At 34.0% G+C, this 10441-nt stretch overlaps 2 protein-coding genes across 2 annotated transcripts; both read right to left on the bottom strand.

Moving 5' to 3' along the window:
• LOC107859107 (toMV resistance protein Tm-2(GCR236)) lies at window positions 1-3369 on the bottom strand. The gene is made up of 2 exons (XM_016704004.2): window positions 468-3369; window positions 1-194 (listed from the first exon to the last, which is right to left on the bottom strand). The coding sequence occupies exon 1, from the start codon at window positions 3141-3143 to the stop codon at window positions 474-476; it is 2670 nt and encodes an 889-aa protein (XP_016559490.2). The 5' UTR covers window positions 3144-3369; the 3' UTR covers window positions 1-194; window positions 468-473.
• Window positions 3370-4445: 1076 nt separating this feature from the next.
• Window positions 4446-10111, bottom strand: LOC107859106. The gene is made up of 3 exons (XM_016704003.2): window positions 9755-10111; window positions 5787-6287; window positions 4446-5237 (listed from the first exon to the last, which is right to left on the bottom strand). The coding sequence occupies exons 1-3, from the start codon at window positions 9843-9845 to the stop codon at window positions 4654-4656; spliced, it is 1176 nt and encodes a 391-aa protein (XP_016559489.1). The 5' UTR covers window positions 9846-10111; the 3' UTR covers window positions 4446-4653.
• Window positions 10112-10441: the final 330 nt, after the last annotated feature.

Here is a 10441-nt window from a genome sequence, read left to right as displayed (position 1 = left end):
TGAAGAGAAGGCCAGAGAAGTATTAGCATTACTTATTAACCCATAGAGGCGAGTATGGATTAGGATTACACTAGGTGAGTCTCAGAATCAGCTCTTCCAATTAGCAAGAAAGTAAATCAACTCCATGAAGTACAATCCAATATTTCTAATTTAAGAATCATCATTTCACCTGCCATTAAATGATGTAACTCCTTCTGCGAGAAAAAAAAAAAAAAAGAATCAAAGTTGGATCAGAACAGAATAAATAGATCAAGCAGTCAACATAATGAAGAAAATTCCATTTAAAAGGCAACTAGTAACCTCACAGATGCAAGGTAATTAAATTTCGGAGGCATTTGGTGTGAGCAATCAATAGGGATGCAAAATATAAAGAAATAAACAGACGAAGAAGAAGAAGTTAAGGGGATTCTAATTTTCCGCGTTGGGATGCATATTGTAACGAAGAAGTAAAATAAAAATGAACTAACCTGCTATCAAGTTGTCCTCAAGTTTTGGAGCCTCTCAGGAATACTCTTGAACTGTTTACACCAATCAATCATCACTTTTTTTAACCTAGGCATTCCTGCCTCATCCATCATCAATTTCTCAAGATTATCCAATCCTCTAATCCGTAGGATTTCGAGTTGAGAGAAGCCACCATCACAATCCATAGTTTTCCCAATGTAGCAATCGAAGTCCAGCTTGAGGATCTTCAATTTTGGTAACTTGTTCAGTGTCTGCAAAGGGTTCTCTTTTAGCCGATTCTTGACTAAGGTGAGCTTGATGAGATTAGGAGGGAAATGCTCAGACCTAGGCAACTTGCTTGGTGAGAAGAAAACATCCAAGTGCATTTTAAGAAGATTTGGATAGCCTGACATATCAAATTTTTCACTTGAAATGACATGTGTAGTGTCATTAGACAATCGAAGATTCTCAAGCTTCTTAAAGATAACGTTGTTCTGATTGTTCAGCACGCGTATGGTTTCTCTAGAGGCACCTGAAACTGCCAATCTTCTCGTGTTGGGACCAACTTTGCATAACCACTTGGGGTTCCAGTAGCATACATCCATTGTCTCCAATGTTTGGATGTTTGGGAGATTGACTTCAATGGGATAGTGCTTGGTCATGATGTTAGATTCTTCGAAACCCCAATGTCCAACACAAAATCGAACAAACAAAGACAGGGCACCTATCTGGAGATGTCTAAGTTGTTCCATCTTCCAAATGCAAGTTGGAAGTCTAATGAAATCGCAACCTCGTACATCCAAGGTTAGTAGGTTTTTCAAGTTGCTTATACTTGAAGGAAGGCAAGTGTCTGAGAAACCTCTCAATCTAAGGTAACTCAAATGGATCAACTTCCCAATTGGACCTATAACCGACCATCCATATTTGTCAGGGGATGTCAAGATTTCTAAATTGAGGACTCTCAAGAATCCGACACTTGGGAAAATATCTTTAACCTTCTGATTTTCAGGGACTTTAATGGGTTCAAAACTAAGAAGTGCACATATCTTTGGGGTTTCAAGGTGACAAGAAAGGTACTTGTCCACATCCCTTTGATGTACAGCAAGTCTACGAGCTCCCTCAACGCAACAACTGGTGCTTGTAGTGCCTACAATGTCATTAAGAGAATGGAAGAATCTGATGCCCTTTGCTACTTTGATGCAAAGATCATGAAGCACGTTATGGATACGACAAGTTTTAATTTTTCCATCGTACCTTCGTTTGGAGACTTGAATCAAGTTTCTAGCAACCAAATCATTTAGGTAGAACTCCCCAACCTCCTCTATCTCACTTTCTCCTCTTCGGTTTATGAATTTCTCAGCTGCCCACATGTTAATCAAGTCGAACACTGGAATTTCATAGTCCTCTGGGAAAAGTGCGAAATAGAGGAAGCAAGGCTTTAAGGAAGTGGGCAAGTCTTTATAGCTAAAAGCCAAGATCTTGGAACACTGATCTAAGTCTTGCTCATGACCTTGATGTGTGTTCTTTAGCACCCTATTCCAGTCATGTTCACTTTTTTCTTTTGCACGCAAAAGGCTAGCTGTTAAAACAATGGCTAATGGCACGCCACCACATTTTTTCATCAATTCTTTGCCTATGCCTACCAAATTCGAGGGAATCCCACTCTTATTATCTTTTGATGCCCTCAGCAGAACTTTTACGAAGAGTTTCCAACTATCCTCAGGCTTTAAAGGTTGTAAATTGTAAATTGAGCTTTCTCCTCCAATATATCTTCCTATATCATTCTTCCTAGACGTGATGATTATTCGACTACCGTTTGTGGAACTAGCAAAGATGGGGAAACTTGAGGATAAAGCTTCCCATGTTTCGGTACTCCAAACGTCATCAAGGAAGATTACATACCTTTTCTCCTTCAGAAAGTTGTAGAGGTTGGTCTCAAGGTTCTGCTCCATTTTGTCCTCTCCTAGTCCCACCTGTTTAGCCACCTCAAGTAACAAATCTTTCGATCTTGGCTCTTGGAAAACATAAACCAAAGCAGAACAATCAAAATGACACTTGACACGCCTATACACTCTTTTTGCAAGTGTTGTTTTACCCAAGCCACCCATACCAATGATTGAGATCACTTCAAAATCCAAGTTGTCATCAAGCAACTTCATCTCCAACTCCTTGCAATCTTCCTCTAGACCAATGATTTCCGATTCATCCACGTGAAGGAAAGATCTTCTTTGATCCGACGTACAGAAAATTTCATCTTTGTTATTGCTGCTTGAATCTGTGATGTTATAAGTCACCCGGGCACGATCAATGTCTGCAACTTTTCTCTGGATCTCTTCAACCCGAGCAACCAACTTATGGGCGGTGTGGCCATAACATGAGAAAATCCGAGCAGCTTCTTTGAGACACTGACGCCTCCACTCTCCCTCGTGATGATACGCTATTTCACAGAGGTAAGTGTCAAGAACATTTTCGACATCCTGAGCAAGTTGTTGGATATCATTTATCAAGTTTGCTACTCCATGACTTGATATTTGCTTGGCCTCTGCATCCGCTAGGTAGGATCTCATGCGTCTCATCTCGGTTTCAATCCAACTGATGTTTTCCTTCAAGGACGAGGCTGAAGACAATTCATTAAACAGTGCATTGCTGGATATGTCAATAGCCTTGTTGATAACTGCTGTGAGAGCAATTTCAGCCATGGAAAAAGTTGATCATCAGCTTTCACAATAAACCAAGACTCATGAAGACTTCCAACTCATAAGCATCCAACAAAGGTGACAATTATTCAACCAACTTTTCCTTTAAAAAAAGCCCCATGGTTTTTGCAAGCTTTAGTGGAATTTAGCTATGAAATGGGTCCTGAAAATGATATAAGTGGGCTCAGATTGATTCTTTTAATTAAAACACCAACCCAGGTTGAATAAGTGGCAATCTAGATGATTGTCATTATATTATTGAAAAAAATTTCTTTTTTTCCACTTGATTACTGTTACACTTTGTTTGGAAGGTTGTTGCGTATTGTTTCATAATCTGTTGCACTGTTTGATGAAAACAATGTTCAAATAGATTGTACTGTTTCCCGTCATTGCATAATGCTACACATCAACAATTTGAAGGACAAATCTACAAGAAAAGTAGGGTACGGAATAGAGCTATTATAAAAAGTAGGGTGGATTAGATAATAAGTAAAGACGAAATGAGAAGAAAAATAAGGTAACAATGCCATCATACTAAATTGGTTGTTACCTAAAATGGGACTTTTCTTAATTACGTAATGATGTACTAACAACGAAGTTAACGATTCGATGCAATAAAAAGTAAGTAACAATCACAACAAATATTATATTTAAACCAACACAATACAAATACACCAGGTAACAGCCATCCAGACAAGCTGATAATTTCCTTTGCAGGAACAACATGCTAGAGAACAACAACAACAACAACAACAAACCCAGTATATTGCCACATAGTAGGGTCTGGGGAGGGTAAGATGTACGCAGTCCATACCACTACCTCCGAAGAAGTAGAAAGGTTGTTTCCGATAGACCCCCGGCTCAAGACAATGAATAATAATCAAATCCATAATAATAAAGCATGAAACAATACGACATAACATAAATGTGACACTCAAAGATAATATTAGACATAAAAAAGTAAACAACTTCGTAATAGAGCATGAAACAGGATGGCATAGCAATAAATAGTTCACCCCCCAAGTAATATCCTACAATGGCGACCCAAACCGACACTAGCCCTCTATCCTAATTCGTAACCTCCAGGTCCTCCTATCTAGGGTCATGTCCTCAGTAAGCCATCCTGAGAGAACTTTATTTATTTTTGCTATCTCTGTGCTAAGGAAGTTAGATACTTCATTAAGAAATTTATTCTTTTTAGTCTGAAAACTGCAAAGAAAGACAACACCACAACTACTCTACCACTACTATTTGCCATAGCACCACAGAAGATATTAGTGTTAAGGAGCTCAAGAGTACTGAACCTTCACAAACTGAAAGCACTTCCAAATTTTGATTGCAAAAATATCAAGACATACTACATTGACATGAGAAGACATACATACCTTCTATTTAATACAGCGAACTTTTTTTTTTTCTTTTTTAGGTGGGGGGGCGTCCGATTCTGGACCTCCCTGTTGTAGTACTACATTAGATCCCCATATATGTTGAGTGGATCAGAAAGCTATTCAGTTTAAACCAAAACTAAGACTAACAACCAAAACATAAACCCAAACCCTAAAACCTCGACTCTGCTAGACCCTGATAGTTGAACCCTCACATCATCCACAACAGGTCCACAAAGAGAGCTCATATCATCACTTCTTGTATTGTAATAGATGCTATAGAACGCAATACGTGTCCTGTCCGCCTTGGCCGTGAAGTTCAGGTTAGCATTCTGAAATGAAGAATTGGAATTAGGAGTGTAATGAATGTTTTGGGCTTGATCACCAGCAAAGGCCATGATTGCTAGTGGTTCCTTGCATGAGTCCCCTGCATGGCCCAACAAAAATGTCAATCTGTATGGCTTGTTGGGCTTGGTTTCAACCATCTGGGATATAATGCCTTCTTTTCCTGAAAGCAATTCCATAGCTCTTTTCCCTTCTGGAACTGTGAAGTGATATGTATCGATGTAACGTACTGCTCGATTTGATTCAACTATCCAACCAGGGAGTGACGATGTTTCCTCGTCGAGGTTGGTTGGAAGCAAAACGCCGAGGGAAGCATTCCTGAACATCCATGGACCTTCTTCAAAGTCTCCATTAACTACTGCATTATCTGTTTCAACAACCAATTTAAGGAACAAGTCAGCATTGTTTGTAGTTCTCTACATAGTTACATTCTGCTTCATGTATTCCATCATAATTTTTTTCTACTTTTCTGTCAAATAAGGAAAAAAAAAAAAAACAACATAAATGTAGATAACATGCTCCGTTCAAATTCTGTTCATGTGACATTATTTTCACTTTAGTTCATTCCAACAAGAATTGACAACATCTAAATTTATAGTAATTTAACTTAAAACTTTCCAATGTATTCCTAATAACAAGCTTTTATAACTATACTAATGTTATGATAGTATTAGAAACTCAAGTTTCAAAAATCTCAATAACATGAACGTCATGATACATTTTCTATTATACTTTTTTTTTCTTTGGTTTCCCACCAATATTCGAAATCCATATTGAAACTCGAACATTTTTTCTTATAGTACTATTGAAATAACATCTTGAGTAAATATTTTCACTGACCAAATCAACAAATCTTTGACCAAAATAGTCTAAACAGCTGGAAAGGGGGCCAATAAAGAAACAGAAGTGACCTTACCTTTTGACTTATCTGGTACAAAAAGCTTCTTGATAGCAATATCGTCAATGATGGGCCCACAAGTGGGGTCATCCTCCATACCAGGATTTGTAAAAACGACCCGCACGTCATCTTCCTCAGCCTGAAAGGCCCACGCGTAGGAATCCCAGCCCGAAACATGATACAGTGTCTGAAGATCAATGGTCTGTGACGCAGGAGGAACCGAAACGTTCAGTGACTCTAGCTGAGCGCACGTGCGAGCCGCGCTGAATGTAATTGAGTAAATAGAGCCTTTTTCTACTTTGAGCTCTTGGCTTATTTCGGCGTCGTTCCCGAGTCGAACTGCGTGTCTACCTTGTGGTACTATGAGGATCATTCCACCCTGTTTTTGCCCTGATTCTACTACCTCTACGGTGCCGTTTGATTTCCAGCTCGGGATTTCGGTGGGCCCATCGGAGAATCCGTCGCCGGAGGAGAAACCGCCTGACGGAGGTGTCTCAAAATTGCCGTTAACTAACGGACCTGCAAAAAAACACAAGGTTGGATTGATAATTTAATACACATTACAAACTTGTGTGCTTCAAATGGACATTTTACTAAGCAATTTAATTTACAATGTTTTCACTTATGGGGCGTTTGGTACGAGGTACTAAGACAAGTTATTTTGGAAAAAAATAATAGTTTCGGAATAAACTTTTTAATACACCATTTGATTTGATAATATTTAGGATAATTTATCTCGGGATTAATAATAGTCCCGGGATAAGTTATACCACATATTTGGAGGTATAAGTTATCCCATCTTAATTTATTCTGGGATAAATTATAAAATGACAAAAATATCCCAAATCCATTATAAACACATTTCTCCAATCTTTTTTATCATCTTTAATTATTAATTTTTGAAATTGAAAAAAGATTATTGATATCTACTTGATTATCTAAAACGTGTTATTTATGACAAATTAAAAAAACTAAAATATCTTATTTTGGAACGAAGGAAATATATGACTAAGAAAAATTAACCTCTTATTAATTAAACTTTGCATTGTTTTTTCATTCCATTGCTTGTGAATTTTATAAACTTATACGTTATTTTCTTAACTAGGTATTATAATTTTTTATATATCCAACAAAATGTAGGTACTATAATTTTTTAAGCATAAAAAAATGAAATTCAACATCACAACTTTTTCCCTCCAAGTGTTATTTTTGTGAATTGATAACACAAAAAGTTCTTACTACACAATGAAAAGATTAACTAAAGTAAGTAGATTTTATAATAATAATTACCATTCACTAGTAATTTATAAAATATTTTAACTACAAAGGCGTTGCCTAGTTTTAATACACATTATCGTTTCACAATCGACTCTATTATTCAATTACATATTTTAAATTAAATAGTTTTTTAATAACTTGAAAATTGATATTGTATATATCAATTAAAATGAATTTTAATATTCTATATTATATGAGTAATATGTGTTTAAATGAAGTGACATAAACAACAAATCTTCTTTTACTTTAACAAACTTAAGTTGAAAGTTTTTAATTCAAACTAAATAAGATGTAGTAAGTTTTTTTTTTTAAATGCACACGGTATAATCATGGGAAGGCACATACAAAAAAATTGAAGCTAAATAAGATGAAAGTTTTATTTTTAAAATACACACGATATAAATATGAAAATGCACACACAAAAAAATTAAGCTAAATAAGATGGAAGTTTTATTTTTAAGAATAAATATTTAAAGCTTGAAAACAAATATATATAAACAAAAAAAAAGTTAAATAAGATAAGGATATTTTGGTAATCAAATACTTTATTCTTAGAAATTATATCATGCATATTAATTTGAAAACAATAAATCAAATACTCAATAAGAAATAATCCTAGTATAACTAATCCCAATATAACTAATCCAAGCATAACTACATTCCCAACCAAACGCCACCTTAGGCAATAACACTTGAGCCGAGGATTGTTCGGAAACGTGAAAATAAAGTTAGATTTTGTAAACCTATGTTATTGCTTAGGCAATATCGACCAGTTGCAGTTAAAAGATTTTAGTTGTTTTTGTTTTTTATTGGTGTCGAATGAGCGTAAAAACTTATATATATTCGATGTTTACACCAAATTAATAATAATTATTGTTAAATAATTTAATTAAATAAAATATATATTAATTAATCATATGATTAATTAATATGAACTTTAAATTCAAACACATTAATACATATATTAATTTGATGTATACTTCAAATGCGTGTAAGTTTTAACCTCCAATGAGTTACTATCTCCTTATCAAATCATGAACTAGTTTTTGAAACGAAATTGTGTATTTTATAAGCTAATTTTTGGAATTGATTTAAACTCAATGTCCATTATCTTGACACTTACATACACATTTAAATTATGTGAAAACTATCTAAAGTAATATAACGAAAAGATAGTGTATGATTTATTGACCCCACTTGAAACTTGAATATCGTACCAAAAGATAATGTATGATATGAACATTTCACTTCACAGTTCACAAGTAAGGTCATGTATGAAAGGAATAATTATCCAATTAAATACTATGGGTAGTAACACTGTAAGTTGGGCCTAAAATGCTCCTATTGATGTCAGTAATGATACTATAGCTTGCCCGTGACCCCTTTCAAAATTGAAGCCATTAAAAAGGATTTATACTAATATTTAAATAAATGTATAAAGGGAGTCAAAACTATCCTTTTAACTTGAGTGATGATTTTAAGAATTTCACATAATTTTCATTATTTTTTTCTTTCATTGTAAATGAACAACTTTTACACTAAACGAACTTCTAACAATTTCCGTTATCAAGGGATAAAATGAAAATGTTACATTAAAAGTTTTAACAGAAAAATGTAGCTCTAAGTGGTCATTTGGTTGAGTGTATATAAGTGATAGTAAATGTGAAAAAAAAAATTATTCACTATCTAATTTTAGATATTAAAACTAACATGCATTATGTAATTTATAAAAAAAAGATATATGTTAACAGAACTACTCTCCACATTCTCTTTTATCTTTGTATACTTTGAGGAACTTGAAGGATAGTTGTGCCTTTTAACTATTCTTTCTTATTCATGTATAAATAACTTTAATATTTCTAATGTCCTAATTTGCTACGTCTAAGAGAATAGTAAATTATGTGTTTAGTTAATTCAGGTGTCAATTATATATAAATGGAAAACGCTTCAAATAAGGAATTAAATAATACTAAACCTAATGTGAATGAAGGGGAGGCTTGGAGTAACTGGTAAAGTTGTTGTCATGTGACCAGGAGGTCACGGGTTCAAGCCTTGAAAATAGGCTCAGGTAGAAATGCAAGATAAGACTGTGTATGATACACCCTTGTGGTGGGGCTTGAACTTGCTTGTGTATGCATCAAATTAATACACGAATTCTAAATTCAAATACAATGTCATGCATGTATTTAATTACACCGAATGCATGTAAGTTTTAACCGGACCATAACTACTCATGACTCTTACAGGGTGTCACAGTAACACCTCATGACGATCAACATCAACATCATGATTATTACTTCTTAAATAAGACATTACTCACTTTTAACAACTTTGTTTGATCTTTTGAGAAAAAAGAGTAGTATATTAAAAATATGTTGCTATGGAACTTGACCAAATTAATTCTGTTCGACAGAAATAACAAAATATAACAACACATAGTGTTTGTGAAATATGTTTCTACCAAAGTTAAAATTTGAGTCTAAAATAATTATACACTTGATTTAACATACACATTGAAGCTGAAAACGAAGTGAAAAGAAATTATCTACCAGATCTCGTACCAAACAGAGGTATATACATACATCCCATCAATTATTATCAATTTTTTTTTTTAAAAAATGCAGTTTGGTATGTAGCTCAAAAGTAGGAAATTAAATGTTGAAATTGAAAAAGAAGAGCAAGCAAGTAGAAGAAGAAAGTAAGGTTACCATCTTCAACTTGTCCAGCAGCAGAGCAAGCAAGTAGAAGAAGAAAGGTTGTGACCCATTTGCATCTTGTTGAGCTCCAATGTATTTCCATATTGGCTGCAAAGAATAAACTCCCCTCTTTTTTCTGCTCTTGGTGTGTAAGAAAGGACTGAGACACAGCTTTGAGTGAAGAAAAGGGGCAAGAGCAAATGTCCCTTTTATCCAAGATTCGTCTTCTTCTTTTTGTTGGGTTTAAAATTAATAGGGCTTCATGCTAGTGTAATAATTTGAACAACAAAGAAAAACTTATTAAAAATATATTATGTTATACTTGGAAAAGAAAGATTTCTATTTATACAGCTATAAAATTCTTTCCATGAAAAAAAAATCTAATTAAAAAAAGTTCTTTTTCAATAAGGGATTTTTTTTTTTTTTATCAAAATAGGTAATTCTAATTTTGAAAGAAAATCAAGTAAAGTAGGAAATTTAAGACAAATTTCAATACTTTTTCCTAATTTTTTTTTCGTTTTCGTTTGTCTCAGGCTTTTTTGTATTCCTCTGTTTCAAAAATAATATCCGTATTACCTTCACACGAAGTTTAAAAAAATTGAAAAAATATATATAACTTTAAAATAAATTATATCAAATGTATTAAAATATTTTTAAATTTTATGATTTTAAACATGATATATGAAAAATTAAAATTAA

This window comes from Capsicum annuum, chromosome 2, assembly GCF_002878395.1.
Source record: "Capsicum annuum cultivar UCD-10X-F1 chromosome 2, UCD10Xv1.1, whole genome shotgun sequence".
NCBI classification, from domain to species: Eukaryota; Viridiplantae; Streptophyta; class Magnoliopsida; order Solanales; family Solanaceae; genus Capsicum; species Capsicum annuum.
The sequence above is the reverse complement of the archived record's forward strand: the minus strand, read 5'-3'. Positions and strand labels throughout refer to the sequence as shown.